This window comes from Saimiri boliviensis, chromosome 4 (assembly GCF_048565385.1).
Source record: "Saimiri boliviensis isolate mSaiBol1 chromosome 4, mSaiBol1.pri, whole genome shotgun sequence".
NCBI classification, from domain to species: Eukaryota; Metazoa; Chordata; class Mammalia; order Primates; family Cebidae; genus Saimiri; species Saimiri boliviensis.
Window position 1 is genome coordinate 31313289 of NC_133452.1, and position 18988 is coordinate 31332276.

General features: G+C 39.8%; 1 protein-coding gene across 7 annotated transcripts in view; it reads left to right on the forward strand.

Annotated features, from left to right (window-relative positions):
- Nucleotides 1-18988, forward strand: part of NHSL1 (NHS like 1) — a 276841-nt gene that overhangs the window by 184098 nt on the left and 73755 nt on the right. The window contains exon 1 of one of the 7 annotated variants that reach the window (XM_003926871.4): nucleotides 12652-17191. The exons of the other annotated variants lie outside the window; for them this stretch is intronic. Coding sequence (XP_003926920.3) covers nucleotides 17134-17191 — 58 coding nt within the window. The 5' untranslated portion in view covers nucleotides 12652-17133. Of the gene's footprint in view, nucleotides 1-12651; nucleotides 17192-18988 lie in introns of those variants that run through there. 7 annotated transcript variants of the gene reach the window in all.

Below are 18988 nucleotides of genomic sequence, written 5' to 3' on the forward strand. Positions count from 1 at the left end.
CTTGCATTGGCGCCTAGGCTGAAACTCAGTGGTGTGATCACGGCTCACTGCAGCCTCAAACTTCTGGACTCAAGCTATCTTCCCTCTTCGTCCTCCCACCTTGGCCTCCCGAGTAGCTAGAACCACAGGTGTGAGCTGCCACACCTGGCTAATTTGTATTTTTTACTTTTTGTAGAGATAGAGCCTCCGTATGTTCCCCAGGCTGTTCTCAAATTCCTAGGCTCAAGCCATCCACCTGTCTCTGCCTCCTAAAGTGCTGAAATTGCACGAGTCAGCCACCATGCCAGGCCGCAATAAGATATTTTGAGGGAGAAAAAGAGAGAAGGAGGTTGCATCTACGTAACTTGTACTATAGTATATTTTATTGTTGTTGTTAATCTCTTACTGTGCCTAATTTATAAATGAAACTTTATCGGGGGTATGTATATGTAGGGTTTGGTACCATCTGTGGTTTTAGCCATCCACCCGGGGTCTTGGAAGTGTATTCCTTGTGGATAAGGGAGAAGAACTACTGTTTTTTTTATTTTTATTTTTATTTTTTTTTACATTCTAAGAATATTTGTGTGTGTGTGTTTTTTTCTTCTTTTTCTTTTTTTGAGATGGAGTCTTGCTCTGTCGCCCAGGCTGGAGGGCAGTAGTGCAATCTCAGCTCACTGCAGCCTCTGCCTCCCGGGTTCAAGCAATTCTCCTGCCCCAGCCTCCTGAGTAGCTGGGACTACAGGTATGCACTACCATGCCTGGCTAATTTTTGTATTTTTAATAGAGACAGGGTTTCACTATGTTGACCAGGCTGATCTCGAACTCCTGACCTCAGGTGATCCACCCATCTTGACCTCCCAAAGTTCTGGGATTACAGGTGTGAGCCACCATGCCTGGCCAAGAATAAAGTCTTTAGAGTTGATAATTTAAACTATTTTTTTTCCTACTATATTAAATTCATTCATTTAATAAAATAATATTAATTGCATGCCTACAGTGTATCAAACTGGCATTGGGCCCTTGTTGCTGTAGGCTCGGCGAGCCGTGGCCTCTGTGTCATGGTCCAGATCTTACGTTTAGTGGGAGACTGAACAAATTAGTCATTGAACAAATTACTGCACAGGAACAAGCAGCAGTGATACGGAAGAACAGTACAGGTTTCGATGAGAGTAAACAATAGGTCTAAACAGAGTCAGATTCAGACCGTGAAGAAATGGCAAATTAATCTGAGACCCAAAGGACGATGAGAAGAGAACAAGTGAAAGGTCAACCCACTGGCCGTCTGTTTCTTTACATAGCACCTAAGATGAGAGATTTTTTTCTTTAAATCTTGTTTCTTCCTTTGCCTACCAGCCTCTGTAATCATTTGATTGCCAGTATATCTGGTATTCAAGAAAATAAAATTCAATTTAAACACACAAGGCAACTTTTCAAAAAGTTACTTATCCCAGCTACTTGGGAGGCTGAAGCAGGAGGATTGCTTGAGCGCAGGAGTTGCAGACTGCAGTGAACTAGGATCTGCACTCCAGCCTGGACAACAGAGCGAGACCCTGTTTCTGGAGAAAAAAAAAAAAAAAAAACCAGTTACGTACATTCATGAATAAATGTTAGGTTATAGCAGCCAACATCTGTGTGGACATTTTCGTTTAGTATTTGCAAGACGTTTCTGAAGGAAGATTTTCGTAGAGGTTAGAAGATTATGGCACTATGAGACAAGGATGCTTTAAAGTTCTCCAGGCTCTTTTTCTTCCCAACCCATTTCCATGAATGTTACCTATTGTCCCATTATATCTATTTCCACAACAGCTGGTTTTGCATGGCACCAAGGCTGGCACTGTGCAAAGTGAAGGGCATGGCATTGGCTCTGGCCCTCCAGGAGCTTCCAGAAATATCAGAGGGGGCGTCTGCCATGTGTAGAACACATAGCACATTGAGTACAAACTTTTTTTTTTTTTTTTTTTTTTTTGAGACTGAGTTTCGCTCTCGTTACCCAGACTGGAGTGCAATGGCGCGATCTCGGCTCACCGCAACCTCCGCCTCCTGGGTTCAGGCAATTCTCCTGCCTCAGCCTCCTGAGTAGCTGGGATTACAGGCACGCGCCACCATGCCCAGCTAATTTTTTGTATTTTTAGTAGAGACGGGGTTTCACCATGTTGACCAGGATGGTCTCGATCTCTTGACCTTGTGATCCACCCGTCTCGGCCTCCCAAAGTGCTGGGATTACAGGCTTGAGCCACCGCGCCCGGCCGAGTACAAACTTTAAATAACGTTTTAGTTTAGGTGTGGGCAATCGAAAAGATTGAGGGTAAGTGCATCTGATTAGGAAAGCAGTAGAAAAAACACATTCGTTGCGGGGAGAAGGGAGGTAATATTAGGGAAACCCCCATGTAGACAGGGCAGGCTGAGGGGCATTAGCGATTTCTCCTTTCATCACTGTGGGAATCTTCTGAAACCTTTCTCTCGCCATTTGCATAGACCTGAGAAGAATTTGCAGGCGAAGGCTGAAAGCGGTCGTCTGCCCCAAGACTTCTTAATGATCCCCTTTGCCACTGTGATGTTTTTAGGACATTCTACACATTTTGTTTCTCTCTGAATGAAGCATTCACGTTGCCATTGAACACATCTAGTTTGGGGTGCATTCTAAGTCGAATTATACAAGAAGCTATTTGTGGCATTCAGCAGCTGCAGAAAGAAGAGACTTTTTTTTTTTTTTTTTTTTTTTTTTTTTTTTTTTTTTTTTTTTTTGGTGAGGGAGTGTTAAACACAATTCAAGTAAAGCTAGAAAGTTCAGAATGTAGAGTTACCCTGTTGAGGAGTTAGAATTGTACTGACAAGAAGAGGGAGGTTACTGAGCAAAGAAGTGAATTTTATCCTATTTTAACATGGGATATCCTGCCGGAACAAGTTCTCCATAGATGCTCTGGGATTTATTTTGATAATGAATGTAATATATTGTCTGGAGTCTGTGGCCGATTCTTCTATGCCGTGGGGTGCAGTTGGTGAGTATCTCTCTTCAGAAAGCAGTCGTAATAAGATAATTAATTTTGTCTGATTAAAAACGATTGTGCATAAACATTAAGACAAGCATGGGAAAGTGCAGGTATTTTACAACTGCCCTCAGTAGCCTAAATGTATGCTTAATTAAATATGGTTTGCTAATGAGAATTGATCGTGGCAGCTTTATTTAAACTTGTTTCATCACATAATGATTTATATGGATTGCAGCACATAAAGAGATAGGTGTTTCAGATGGGGTGATAAAATTTGATCCATCTGATTCTTCTGAGAGCTGCTATGCAATTTTAGAGAGGTTTGGAAAAAGTGTTTGGCATTGGAAGACCCTGTTTATTTTCTCCCTCAAATATCTTACTTTTCTTTTCAAGACAGGATCTCGCCCTGTTGCCCAGGCTGGAGTGCAGTGGATTAATCTCTGCTTACTGCAACCTCCGCCTCCTGAGCAGCTGGGATTACAGGCAGGCGTGTGCCACTGTGCTCTGCTAATTTTTGTATTTTTTGTAGAGACAGGGTTTCACCATGTTGCCCAGGCTGGTCTTGAACTCCTGGGCTCAAGTGATCTGCCCACTTTGGCTTTCTAAAATGCTGGTATTACAGGTGTGAGCCACTATACCTGGCCTATTACTTTTCTTTTATACTAGTTCAGGAAGACATTGATTGTCTTCATTGTTGGCCGGGTACAGTGGCTCATGCCTATAATCCCAGCACTTTGGGAGGCTGTGGCAGGCAGATTGCTTGAGCCCGGGAGTTGGAGACTAGCCTGGGCAACATCGGGAGACCCCATAGACCTAATTTCTTCCAAACACACACACACACACACACACACACACACACACACTCTCTCTCTCTCTCTCTTTCTCTCTCTGCCCCACCTCCCTCCCTCCCTCCCTCTCTCCCCCACTCTCCCTCTTCCTCCCTTCCTCCCTCCCCCCTCCCCTGTGGTTTTTTTTTAATCCACCTTATCTTTTTTCTTTAGTAAAAAACAAACATTGGATCAAATTATGAAATCTCCATACCCGCCTTCAATGCCAAACTTCACTTTTGGCTGCAAGTTAAAAATATTGTTAGGTACATGAGGAAGCCTGCTGATCTTAATCCTTCCAAATATGATTTTATTTGCTAAGATAAGAATAATTCCATTGTTATTTTTCTGCTTTCTGTTCCAAGCCTCCATGATGCTGATGAAGAGGAGCTAAGGGTGTCATTTTTACGAAGTCAGTGCCATTACCTAGAATTAACATTATTATTTCAATTCCTGGTCGATTTTTTTTTTTCTCAGATGCCATGTGGGCCAAATTATGTGGAATCTGCAATCAGTGTACCTCCCTTCCCTTCCAGCTGTACCCTAATTGTATTGCCCTCTATTAACAGGGAATGCCCACAGACCTGGAGGTACTTTTGTGGCATCAGATCAGAAATCTACATTGTGACATCCTTGCTTTAGAAATACCAGGCTACTAGAATTTAGAGTTACTAAGCAATATGTCTCCATGTAAGGATCAATGTTTTGTTCTTGTCCCCTGCTCTCATTTGATGTTTACTTGCTAAAAATGGTATTTTCAATGTGAATTGAAAAGAAAAATCAGTGAATGAATATGAAAAATTGAGTTTATAGGAAGGTTTTTATTTACTTAAAAAGTCTTTGGGTAACTGACATTAATGGAAGTTCTGTACTTTCTAGGTGAATTCAAATATCATCATTATGTCACGCTGACCTTCTTTGCGCTTATGCCTCACCTCCACCATAATTACAAAACCCTTGTGGCACTCAGGCATCATAAGAAGCTGTGATTTTGCTGTTTGGAGAATTTTGCTGCTGTGCATTCTGTAGTTTAGGACAATGAAGAAAATGTTTTGAAAACATCAACACAAATCAAATAAAATATTATCTTCATTTAGATTAACCTTTACCATGACTAGGAAACCAAGTACAGCTGGAGACTTAACTGTAGCTCTTGTTATTGGTTTATCATCAGCAAACCAAAATAGTCCAATTTGTCTCATTACCATTTTGCATATGAACCAGCTGTCCTCTTAACAAAAGCAGTTGAGCACACCAGCCGATTAATTATAGCATTCGTCTGAACCATATGTGAAACAATATTAGAAATAGCAGGAAACAGAGAAGAGAAAAAGAACAGCCAGTTAATCTTCAGAACACAAGTTCACAGAGATTGTTCCATGGCTTACTAAATAATTAACTCTAGTTATCTGTTTTCTCTAAATCTTTATACTTACTGATTATTAATTGGGAAGAAATTAGGCAGTGATAAATCTGATTTGCCTTCAGTCATTTTATGTTTTGTTTTGTATTCTTGGATCGAGTGATTTCAGAATCTTCATCTGTCCAAATGAAAACGCTTTTTGGATTCCTTTGTGTAAGGCTTTACCTTTTGGTTATAAATTGATGTGGATGTTTTTCTTAACTGTTATTCAGTTAAATATAGCTGCCCCCTTATTGATTTAGAAATGTTTTGTGTAACTCGGGTACTTCCTTAATATGAGCTTGGTTGCAGACACTAGGTGGTTTATGAATATTCACAAAGCTTTCTGAAGGTGTGATGTCAATGTTGTCCAAATTGAGGCTCAAAAGGTTACAGAAATCATAGAATATGTCTCTCTGGTGGAGGAAGTCAAGGATATTCGTTTGAGACGTGACCATGAATGAGAGCATGTTAAACCAGAGGGCTTTCTTCCCAGGTCTTCTGTGACAGCTGGGGGAATCATTTTCATGCACCAGTGTGTCATTGAGTGTCATGGTGTCCCCTGTAGGTGGCAACCTTCTACTTTATTTTGTCAGTTTCTCCTGGTAGTCTTTATTAGGAAGTCTTCCTTTGCTCTCAATTTTTTTCTAAGTAGAAAATTCCTTTCAAGTATAGATTCCTTGTAGGTTTTATAACACTGTCAATCAAGCAGGTCCTTGATATTATCCAATTTTAAAAATACAGGAGAGCTCAGAGTACAAAGCACTTAGCTAATCACAATTCTTTTAAATTAGATCTCTAGGATCATCATTATTACACTTTGGCTTTTCATTCCACAATGAGATTTCCTTCCCTGATGAAGAATAAAGGTTGCATCAATTTCTTTTTCAAATTTTGATTCATTGTTGTTTGAATTATTGTTATTGTAAAAGTATGATTATGTTAAGTATAAATAACAAGAAATAAATTTTAATTTCTAAGTAATTGAAAAGTATTTTCTTCTCTAAGCTGTTGTAGACCCTTTGTAGGCATTCAGAAAGTGTATTTTGAATCACTGAATTGGGAAAGGCTACGTGATTTAACTTTACAGTTGAGTTCTTCAATGTGTAACTCTACTTATATACATTATTTCTCTCCTGAAATGAGCCTTTGTATACCTAATATAGCATTTGAGAATGAATTAGATGAATTTGTACTACTTGGGTAGATGGATTACGGCTGTGTAACATGTCACAAAGCATAATTGGTTCAAGTATAAGAGGTTACAGTTAATGAAATTTCTCTTTCTGCAAGAAAGACATAGTTCACTTTGGGGGAAGTTATCCTTGAAATAAAGTGACATATTTTTGAAATAAAGAGTTACAGTCTGTCAAGGAATGCTTCTTAAGAAAGGTTAACATTTGAATTATAACTTGAAAAATGAATAGTGGTATACCAAGTGGATCAGTGGAGGATCAAGCGTCCCAGCAGACTAATAGCATGTGCAAAGGCATAGAGGCAGAACGAGTGTGGACAGTCGGATCCTTCACCTCACTGGCCCTTACTGAAGGCAGCAAGTAGCATGTCAAATTGAAAACTGGACCACAAGACTAAGGTATCAGTGCAGATGCTAGGTGGCTCTGATCATTGCAGGTCACTTATTTGTAAAAGAGAGTGGCTTAACTGTTTATGACTTTCTTCAGCTCTAACTTTCTAGGGGCCTATGAAATCTCCCATTTTTGATTTGCCTGTGCCGTTTCCCTACTCACCAATGATTCCAACATCAGCACCCATCCCTTTCACAAAGCTCTCCCCTGTTAGCCTGACCTCATTTCCAGCATCCCAGGACAGTCACTGGATGATCCCAGCCATGTACTGGAGAGACTTTGCAGCCTTCCATTCCTGCAGGCATGGCTGAACTTTGAGTGCTGTGTCAGCACGCCTCCCTTTGTGTTTCGGACTTTTGAATTGGGTTCCTTTTTTTTTTTTTTTTTTTTTTTTTTTCCATAGCGTGTTTTCTGTCTGCCTCGTCTTTCATTTGTTCAACATTTGTCACATGAATATTGTGGCTTGACTAAACAAGTCACAGTGATAGCAAACGTTTTGAAATTGACTAAGCCAATGGCAGCAATTACATTGGATTAAATTATTAACTAGGATCCGCAGCAGAAGCCTTTAGCTTCAGCACATGCAGAGTAAAGGGTGTTTTCTAGCATCAAAATTAACTGGCAAAATGGATGCCAGATCAAGTTTCTTCTAAAGAATTGATACATTATCATCTCCTAAGGTTCCCCTTTTGTCTTCAACCACTTCCCCCACCCCAATTGATGGAGAGATTTCCATTTGTCTTTTTTCAGTATGTCATAGGAGTCATCATTAAAGATTAATTCAGAAACAGAAGAAAGAAAAGATCATTGTACCAATGAAATTCTAGAATGTTGGTGATTTTTAGCGTGCTTTTGTGAACTAGCATTCATGGAACAGTTAACTCTTCATGAGTATCTGTTATCAGATTCATGTTTTCATTCTATGGACAGTGTCTCTGCATGACCGTTTAAATGTGTGTATGTATGTACGTCTGTGTACCTCATTATGCAGCTGTAAAAATTGAGAGCATAGGGTAAGATCACACCCAGTGCCTGTTCCATTTTTTTTTCCACTTATCTGTGAAAGGCTTTATAGCTACCTTATCCAAAATTAGCATCCCATCCAGGATCATGTTGTGATGCTCTTTAAATCCCTTGTAATTAGGCATATTCTCATTATTATTATTAGTGGTGGTGGTAGTAGTAGTTGTAGTAGTGTTAATTATTGTAGTAGTGTTAATAACTGATAAGTTATTGGACAGGCCAGACCAGCCTAATGTCCCATTTTAAGACTGATTGCTTTTGCTTCTACCTCTTTTATTTCCTGTAACCTGGAGAATTTAACTTGTCAAAAAAAAACTTTGATTTACCTTGGTGATATTTATACTTGGTATTTCATCACATCAGTGGACATACAATACCAGTTGCCCACCATTCATATTTGGTGGATTAGGGAGATGCCTGACTTGTCCTTCCACTGTGTGCTTGCTGTGATATTCCTCTTATGTGGCAGCTCTTCAGTAAGAAGTTAAAACTGACAAAGAAAGGTAGAAAGTTTAAATACCTAAGATTTAGACTACTTTGAAATGAACTGTAGTAATCTGTAAGAAAAATGCCTGATGCAAAAAAACAAGAGATTGATTCTTTTTTTTTTTTTTTTTTTTTTGAGACGGAGTTTCACTCTCGTTACCCAGGCTGGAGTGCAATGGCGCGATCTCGGCTCACCGCAACCTCCGCCTCCTGGGTTCAGGCAATTCTCCTGCCTCAGCCTCCTGAGTAGCTGGGATTACAGGCACGCGCCACCATGCCCAGCTAATTTTTTGTATTTGTAGTAGAGACGGGGTTTCACTATGTTGACTGGGATGGTCTCGATCTCTTGACCTCGTGATCCACCCCTCTCGGCCTCCAAAAGTGCTGGGATTCCAGGCTTGAGCCACCGCGCCCGGCCCAAGAGATTGATTCTTAAGGCGCAACTGACCAATTCGTCTTTTGGTTTGTTTCTAGTCAAAATAAATGCCCTGCAGCAGGAACTTATAAGTCCACCCAATTTGTCTTGATTAATCTTAAGTAGTTTTTTAAATCTGCCATATCAAATACTTAAAGCTATTTTTATTATTAAAAATTATAATTATATTAACAGATGACTGCTGCTGTAGATTTTTTAAAATTCATTTAATAATGTCAACTCTTGATGAATAAATCTTTATTACTAACCACTGATGTTTCTACTCCCATCAAATTCTTACTATTCCATGACCTTAGATAATTTTTTTAAGTTGTACTTTAAGATTTCCAGAATAAGCAAATACAAGATGCCCAGTTAAATTTAAATGTCAGATAAACAATGAGTTATATATTTTTAATCGATCTGAAATTCAACTTTATTTGCATTTTTTTTTTTTTTTGAGAGATGGAGTCTTGGCTGGGTGCAGTGGCTCACGCCTGTAATCCCAGCACTTTGTGGGGCTGAGGCGGGTGGATCACGAGATCAGGAGTTTAACACCAGCCTGACCAACATGGTGAAACCCTGTCTCTACTAAAATTGCAAAGAAAAATAGCCAGGTGTGGTGACGTGCGCCTGTAATCCCAGCTACTGGGGAGGCTGGTGCAGGGGGATTGCTTGAACCAGGGAGGTAGAGGTTGCAGTGAGCTGAAATCGTGCCACTGCACTCCAGCCTGGTGACAGAGTGAGACTCCATCTCAAAAAAATCAAAATTAAAAAAAGAGATGGAGACTGGCTTTGTCACCCAGGCTGGAGTGCAGTGGGTTAATCTTGGCTCACTGCAACCTCTGGCTCCTGGATTCAAGTGATTCTTTTGCCTCAGCCTCCTGAGCAGCTGGGACTACAGGAGCGTGCCACTACACCCAGATAATTTTTGTATTTTTAGTAGAGACAGAGTTTCACCATTTTGGCCAGGCTGGTCTCGAACTCCTGACCTCATGATCCACCTGCCTTAGCCTCCCAAAGTGCTGGGATTTACAGGCTTGAGCCACTGTGCCTGGCTGGACATCATATATTTTGTCTGGCAGCCCTGTTTTTAAATTTTACTGCTTTATTTACACATTTATTGACTGTATTAATTTACCTGCCTATGTTATTGATTTGCTTTGCAGCTTCGATAATTCAATAATAATTGTTTGAATAATAATTCATAAATGTTATTTGGATAGACAAGAATTACAGACTGTACATAATTGCTCCCAATGTGAAAGTATTCATAAAAACATGAAACATAATTCTTACCTTTAAGAGTTAACATTGGCCGGGCATGGTGGCTCACGCCTATAATCCCAGCACTTTGGGAAGCTGAGGTGGGCAGATCACGAGGTCAAGAGATGGAAACCATCCTGGCCAACATGGTGAAACCCTGTCTCTACTAAAAAATACAAAAATTAGATGGGTGTGGTGGCACGCACCTGTAGTCTCAGCTACTCGGGAGACTGAGGCAGGATAATTGCTTGAACCCGGGAGACGGAGGTTGCAGTGAGCCGAGATCGCGCCACTGCTCTCCAGCCTGGTGCCTGGCAAAAGTGCAAGACTCCATCTCAAAAAAAAAAAAAAAAAAAAAAAGAATTAACATTATAGGGAGATTTTGTTCCTTAATAAACAGGATAGGCCTAAACTTTACCTATTGGTAAAACATTATGAATGTTTATTAAGTAGTTGATGATGTTAATTTGTAGAAATGTCTATAATCCTTTACTACTATGTTTGTATATTTTATTCTGTTGACCCAGAAGGCTTGTGTTGTACTTTGTGCTGTGATGTTTTCCAGTGTTTCAATGAGTCTGAAAAGCATAAGAATGAATGGGTGTGTCTATGGATTTAAAAACTGTATTTGAAGTATTTTAACGATGCATAAAGATGAGTACATCTAAATTACCTTAGTCATATACAGTCTTCTATGTTAGTTGTTAAACTTGATTTTTAAAAATACCCTAAAATGAATTAAGAGTCAGTAAAAGTACCATTTATAAATACGGTTGCCCTGAAAAATTTTCTGTTTGAGGAGCTAAATTCCTTTGAAAAGCACTTCAAATGATCATTTAATATGCAGCCGTGAGCAGAACTCTGTTATGCCTGATGTCTCTTTCTCCTTTCTCCTCTTCAGCTTGGAAGAACATAATGTTCTTTATTGATTGTATATTTCATTTTAAATTACTCAAAGATTGAAATTTAATCTGAAAATAATCCTTTTTAATCAATATTGTTTAACAGTATTTGTGAAAAAGGTTTTGGATTTCAAATAAAGACTTTTGGTGCCCTACCTGCATTTGATACACTGAGGAGGGCCTGTGGATTTGTGTAAATAGGGATGGGGGTGGGGATGGGCAAGGCTATGTCTATGAGTTCTAGAAGCTGTAGACAGCTCTGCCCTTAAGAAGCTTTTAGGTTTAAACATATAATCTTTGGCCTTCATAAAAATAATGAGGTTGTACTAAAGATAAAAGCATGGGTGGTAACAGAGTCATTTATTTAAACGGCCAGGTTTTCATTTTTTGAACTTTATACTTTAGGTTTATTGGGTTCCTGAAACATGTTACGGACAATGAAACTCAGGCTAATAAAACCAAGTTGTTCTAGAGAAAGATAGTTGTTCTGAGCTGAGAGTGAATTCTGACCCCGTCATCTTTTGTGTGCATTGTGGCACCATTCTGGTCAAGCCTATTCAAACCGATTTTCGTTTGGCATCAGGGTTTTAGTTAAAATGCAACACTGGCCCTACAGCTTTCCCTTCGACCCTCTTTCTGGGACCCCCTTGCCCACCGCCTGCCACTCACCCACGGTGGCAAGCAAGACCCTGCAAGGCCTGCCCTGCCTCTCTCCATCTTCCTCACCACCTTTCCGCAGAGGGCAGTCCCGTGACCTTTCTCCAGAGTGCCCGCATATCTCCCCACGTCCCAGGACTGTGCTTTACGCAAGAGTCTCTTCTCTGTACTCTAACAGCAGGTGGTCCCTTAAATGAGGTGGGTGTGTGTGATCATTTTTCCTAGGAACTTCACAGTCATCTGTCTCTCCTAGACTTAATCTTTATGTCATCGTTTTTATCTGTGTGGGTGTGTCTTTTCCTGTGGACTGTGACCATGTTTGATTCACTTGTAACCTGGACACCTAACACAAGGCAGCGAATACGTTCTCTCTCTCTGTGTGTGTTTCTTTTAAGAGAGAAGGTCTCATTCTGTCACCCAGGCTGGAGTGCAGTGGTGCGATCATAGCTCACTGCAACCTCAAACTTCTGGGCTTAAGCAATCTTCCTGCCTCAGCTTCCTGAGTAGCTAGTACTACAGGCATGAACCACCACATCTGGTTAACTTTTTAATGATTTTAGGGATAGGGTCTCTCTGTATTGCCTAGGCTGGTCTTAAACACCTGGCCTCAAGCGTTCCTCCCGCCTTAGCCTCCCAAAGCTCTGGGATTGATTACAGGTGTGAGCCATTGTGACCAGCCTCAGTTTGTTTGTTTGTTTGTTTGTTTTTAAATAACTGGGGATTAAATTTACCTGTCTAGTTCATGGTGGGGGTGGGCGGTGGCGGGGAGGGGAAGCAGAATAGTCTTAATAGAAGTAAAAATAATTCTTGAGAAACAGTTTGGGGGAAAAAGCAGATTGTCTCAGTTGTGTTGAACTTGAGATAATGTGAAATATGACTAGAGGTTAGCAAATGGAACTGAGGGCAGACAAATGACAGATAATAGAAATGGAGGTTGAGGCCGGGCGCGGTGGCTCAAGCCTGTAATCCCAGCACTTTGGGAGGCCGAGGCGGGTGGATCACGAGGTCGAGAGATCGAGACCATTCTGGTCAACATGGTGAAACCCCGTCTCTACTAAAAAATACAAAAAACTAGCTGGGCGTGGTGGCGCGTGCCTGTAATCCCAGCTACTTAGGAGGCTGAGGCAGGAGAATTGCCTGAGCCCAGGAGGCGGAGGTTGCGGTGAGCCGAGATCACGCCATTGCACTCCAGCCTGGGCAACAAGAGCGAAACTCCGTCTCAAAAAAAAAACAAAACAAAAAACAACAACAACAACAAAAAAAGAAATGGAGGTTGAGCACGTTGTTTAAAGGCAGTAGCTTAAGCCCATGGGTGAGCCGTCTTTTTCTCTAAAGATCCAGATAGTAAATATTTTTAGTTTTGAGGGCCGTACAGTCTTACTCGTAGCTGCTTAGCTCTGCTGTTACAACCCAAGAGCAGCCTTAGACAATATTTAAATAAATGGGTGTGGTGTTGTTCCATGACAACTTTATTATTGGACATTGAAATTTGAATTTCATGTATTTTTCATGTTATAAAATATTATTATTCTTTTACCTAAAAAAATGATTTAATGGTTGAATTTGGCCAAAGGATCATAATTTGCTGACTTCTGCCCTATACTAACAAAATCATTCAAGGTTTAAGGGGAAATAAGTAAATAGCATAGGACAGAAGCTTAAAGACTAGGTCTTTGAAGCTTGGTTAGAGTTGGTTGGAATTCGGAGAGGGGTTAGTAGGAGAGGAACTAGTGAGTTGCAGCATCAAGGAAGAGGAGTTCAAGAGCTGAGTGGTGGGAAGTATATGATTAAGAAGATCATTAGGAAGATGAGAAGAAAGAAAAAAGACCATTAGTAGGAGTCAGAAATTCACTCATGACCACTGAGAATTTTTTAAAAATTGAAATAAAATCTTAGGCAATGGAAAAGATAATATGTGGATAAATACTGGAAGCAGGGGGTGCAGAGCAATTATTCGAGGAGTTGGCAGCGTAAGTCAGAGACAAGGAGGAAAACAACTGTGGGGTGTGTGGCACTGATTCCCTTGCATGAAAGCATGGCCCTTTATCAAGCGCAAGGCTGTGCAGCTGTCTCTTGAGATTTTATTCATTGATTAACATACACTTATATGTGCTTACATGGCAGGTACTGTTCTAAGGACTTTATCAGTAATAACTTAGTTCTCATCATGACCTGGTGATATAAACACTGTTGTTACCCCATTTTACAGATGAGCTAACCAAGGTATGGAGGGGTCACTCCTCTAGCAAGTTGCTGGTAACCTGGGTAGGATGGTTCCAGAGAGGGACTGCTTTTCACTATTATGCGTTAGTGTCAAGTTTTTCATGTCTAGTTCATTAGAAAGTTTCTTTTTCTTTTTTAGCCCTGTGCAATGGCCCTTGCCTTAAATCCAAACATGTTGGGAGGCTAAGGTGGGAGGATTGCTTGAGGCCAGGAGTTGAGAACAGCCTGGGCAACATAGTATCCTATCTTTACAAAAAAAAATTTTTTTTTTCCTTTGGCCACTGTCATATATGGCTGAAGTTGGAATCCGAAGTACCATGGATTTATATCTTTTCTGTTGCACATATAAATTGAACAATTAAAAAATACACTTCCGGAAGAATATGGCTCTTCCATCAACCACAGCATTAAGGCATGCAAATTATATGATGAAAACATTTCCCTGTGCTCATGCTTATATGAAAGATACAAACTAAGAGATGGCAGTATGATTGGGGAAAATGTTATAATTAATAAGTGCTTCCAAAATACAACTTAATATAGAATGCAATAAATATGATAGTTTATTTGGTTTATTTCCCGAAGATCTGGATTTTATGGTATTATGAGGCAGTGTGGAATAATGCACAGTGGCTGAGGCGTCCTAGGATGCTGGGATGGAAGCCTGCATTCTCCCACTAGGGTTACCACTTCCTTGCATATAACCAAGTACAGTTGGCTCTCCATATCCGTGGGTTCCACATCCGTGGATTCAAGCAACCAAAAAGCAAAAATATTTGGGGGAAAAAACATAATAAAAGTAACAATGCAGCAATAAAATATACATATTTTTAAACCAATACAGTATAACAACTATTTACATAGCATTTACATTGTCTTAGGTACTATAAGTAATCTAGAGATGATTTAAAGTGTACAGGAAGTTGTGCATAGGTTGCAGGCAAATACTACACTATTTTATGTTAGGGACTGGAACATCCAAGGATTTTTGTATCCAAGGGGCATCCTGGAATGGATACAGAGGAACAACTGCAGCCACTTGATATCACGCTTAATATTGAGAGAGAAAGGAAATGACTCCATGCCAGATTCTTGCTACAGTTCATTTTCTGAGAGGAAAGAGCACTTCTTTAGTCCTGGTGGATGGAAATATGCCTCACAGCCTGAAGAATCTCTCTCCCTCTTTAAAATGAGAGCCAGTGAGATTCATTTTACCACGTTTTATTTTATTGCCATTGCCTTCTTCAAGGTTTTGCTCAAATCTCACCTTTTCAGGAGGACCACCCTGACTCCTACAATCCTGCAGCCTGGCCACCCTCAAACCCTCTTTTATGTTGCTCAATTTTTTTATTTTGTCTATTGCACTCGTCTCCTTCTAATATACCATAAAATTGTAGTTTAGTGTCAAATATCTTAAGCTCCATGAGGGCAGGGATCTCACCTATTTTGTCCAATGATGTATTGCAACTAAATGAAAGAGTGGCAGTTAGCATCAGTGCTCAGTACTCATGTTTTTGATTAGTGAATCTGTATTAACATGCCATTGTTGAGCACATGGAAAGCTACAGGTTATGGAGGATTGAATATAATCAGGGTTTCTCGGAAGAACAATTTCTGTTTTCAACTGGAGATTTGCATGGTAACACTTAACCTCAAACACTTGTGGATTGTGCATATGAGTGTTTTTGCCCACAACTCTCCTTGTGTCTGATGCAATGAGCAAAGGGAGGTCACTCTTGCAGATTAATTTGTTTTCCAAAGGGGAACTTTGCCCGCTAATTTAAGGCAGCCACATAATCTGACTTACAGGCTCAGTTGTTTCTCATTTGCCATCTGGCAATTTAATTACTTCAAAATAAATCTATATAGAATGGAAGAACACAAGTTGGAAATCTGTGATAATATGTGTGATAAGTAGTAACGTTTCTATTTGTTTTTTGTTTTGTTGTTGTTGAAAAATAAAGGGCATAAAAAGACTTGAGAAGGAATCACTTCAAAGCTTTCCCTAGACAGAGCCCCTTATATAAATTTTATTCTTTGACTAAGAGCCTTTGTTATAAACTAAATGTTTTGAATTAGTGGATTATTACATTTTTCCATTGAGTTATAAGTCTGGCCCAAAGCTATGAAATAAGAGGTTGTCTAAATCGTTTCGAAAGTGTTTGACCATGACGTGGAACTGGGCTGATGTGAGGAAGGTTCTTTTCCTTTTTCCCTTTTCGTAGTATTTCCTAATCTATGTTCTCCCTTTTTTCCTATCCCTTTATCCCTGGAATATGTTTTCCCAGTGCCTTCTTTTGCCCTATTTCTGATTTCTCCGTTTCTGCTTGTGCTTCCCTAATTCTCTGTGGTTAATTGCAAATGGGCAAAAAAGCAGAACTCCGGATGGTATATTTAAGTTAAAGAGTAACTCAGATAATGTTTGTTTGAGACTTCTGTGAGGGAAGGGCGATTACGGAAATTCTGAAAACCATGAGCTTAGGTGACAACTGCATTTAAAGTAAACATTAGAGTGATTAGGGTACTTTATCTAATTTCTCATTTGCAGTGGGGAAGTTGTATTTTATTGGTGGTTTTTAATTTTTTTTTCTTGATTGTTGTGGCAGCTAGATGCAAATAAGATCACGCTTTAGAACATATAATACTGATTCTCAATCACTAGCAAAGAAGGGTGAGAAGACAGGGCATCCTAATTTGCACAAAAATGCAACCAAGTCATCATTTGCAGCTCCTTGGAGAGATTCCATTCTGAAGTTTTACTGCTTGTACAAGTTCCTTTGGTATGGGAGGCAGAGCCTGGGGCGTGGTTGGGAAACAATAATTTGGCTTTTTCCCCCGTAAATCAGTTCAAATCCCATACACCCTAAATTAACTAGAATTGCTCTCAGACTTGGCAGTTCCTGTAAGAGATCTGGATATTCATAGTGGCCTAATGAAATGGGGAATGCATTTGTTTCATCTTGACTTCCACAGAGGAAAATCTGCACTATTTTTGTGGACTCAGAGAGGGGGACCTTCAGATCTGTTGGGGAGAAAACTGAATGAATGGGCACTGAGGCAGAAAGCCTGATGTGGCTGTCATGCAAATAAGAACCGTGATTGGCTTTCTCTTTCTATGCACGACGTCACTGGCTGCTCTCAGCCTTAAAGATTAGGTTTCAGTAGGAGTTTTTCAGGTTCAAGGACTGTTAATGGTTTGTAACTGCCTGACAATAAGCTCAAGCTCAAAGTTACATCGGCCTGGGCAGATGTCTAAGGATATGAGACAGGGAAGAAAAGTTAGAATCTGGAGCAGAAGGACGAAGCTTGCCACCTGCCTACCGGACTGAGCTTTTAATGTGATTTACATTTCTAAGCTCTATGTAGGCGCCCTGGAAATGGTGGTCTTCATTAATGCAAAGATTAAGTCTTTCATTAAACTTTTTAAGAAGAAAAGTAAGTAGTTCTTTTTCCCTGTACTACCTATTGTGTGCATAGGTTCCTGTATGTGTATTTGTTCCTGTGTGTCTGTGTATATATGTGTCCGTGTGTGTTTCAGGTCCTACTTTGTTCTTTTGTGTGATGAAATTAGAGTGTGAAACAGCATAATAGGCATGAGTTAAACTCTACACTATACCAGGTTGTTTAAATACCTCAGACTTTTGTGACTCTAGGACAGTATTATGCGATCCTAGTATGTCTTATTTATTTATGATTGGGGTTTTAAGTGAATTCATTTCTTTTGTGCTTTTCAAAAGACATCCTTTGAACAAGGGAAAGAATTCTTGTACTTAATTTATGTTTCCCTTGATATCTAGTGTATGATTTTTTTATTCTTTGACTAAATATGCAGCTGAGGTAAGGGAGCCTCTGTGTAATGTATCACATATTTCTGGTGGAGATAATCCTCTGAAACTCCCTGGCACTCTTTGTTATGGATTTAAGAGCTTGAACACAAACTGTCTAGACTGATTGGTGATTGTTGTTAGGTACAGAGCTTTTGTGGTGTGGCTTTGTTGTGTACTTACCGTTGATTTACATTTCTTATCTAGGTACTTCTTCGTTCTCTTGAAAATAATAATTTTTATGACTACTTTGGCTTTGTTTTTACATAGTTGGTGGTTTATTTTAGTTTAGTTTTAGGACCAATGACTTAAACTGGATAAATGTGCATGGGTAGGGGCATTGGGAAGAGGAGCTTTGGAGAAAGCTACAAAGAGCAGCTCTGGTTTTCCGCAGCTCTTGCGGAAGGCTGCCTTTGGATGGATGGATTAAAAGTGGCCCTGGGGAGGGTAAGGAACTCCAGGGAAAGAGACTCTTTCACAGGAGCCAGTTGGTAGCTATGCAGTGGGGCTGAACGCCAGTGGGGATTTCACAGGAGCCAGTTGGTAGCTGTGCCGATTGATGGTGCAGATACGAATGCCATTACTTGGATTTGATTTGTAATTGGCAAATAGGAAAAGTTTACATTTTCAATAGTTTCTAACTCTGAAGTGTGGTAATTCAATCTTTAAAATAAATGGACATCAGCACAAAACATCGTGGTGAACTTTGGCTACACTTTGGGGGACATATGGTGAGTCTGGCCCAGTGCGAGATTCTTCTGAAACACAAATGAGGGTTGAGTCAGTTCTTTGTGGATTTTGCTTATTAAGACTGATAGTTATATGCACTATGCAAAATATTTGCTCAACAAGAGTTCATGTGAAACACCAGGTGTGATTTACATACCGCTTCTGTCAAGCACTAAACAGAAAGCACAGTGGACACTTCTGTTTTTAATTTGGCATCTAGTTATTAATGTTTATTTTCTCATTTAGCAACTTACGGAGAAGATGGGATCCTTTTGAAAATAAGTTATCCTGTTCATATTCATAAAATTGTAAAATTTAGTAGCTATAGAAAAGACGGTATGTGAGATGAGAGCTAACCTGTGGCCTAGGTTTACAAGAGACAATGATGGTTTGATGTTTGGGGCCTCGTTAGAATAATTTTTACTGTTCCTGCCAGAACCATGTTTTACCTGAGTCATTTCTTGAGCTAAGTACTTTATATATATTGGTTCATTTGTTCTTTAGAGCAGCCCTAATACCTGCTATAGAGTCTGTTTAGTTAACTTTAGATACGCTCAGATGGATTTAATAGTTTATGCCTGCTTTCTCACATGACTATGAAAATTCATTTTATGGTCTACTTTCCGGGTACGTGTTATGTTGGGGACATGGATACACCCAGTGTGAACTCTATAGCGTA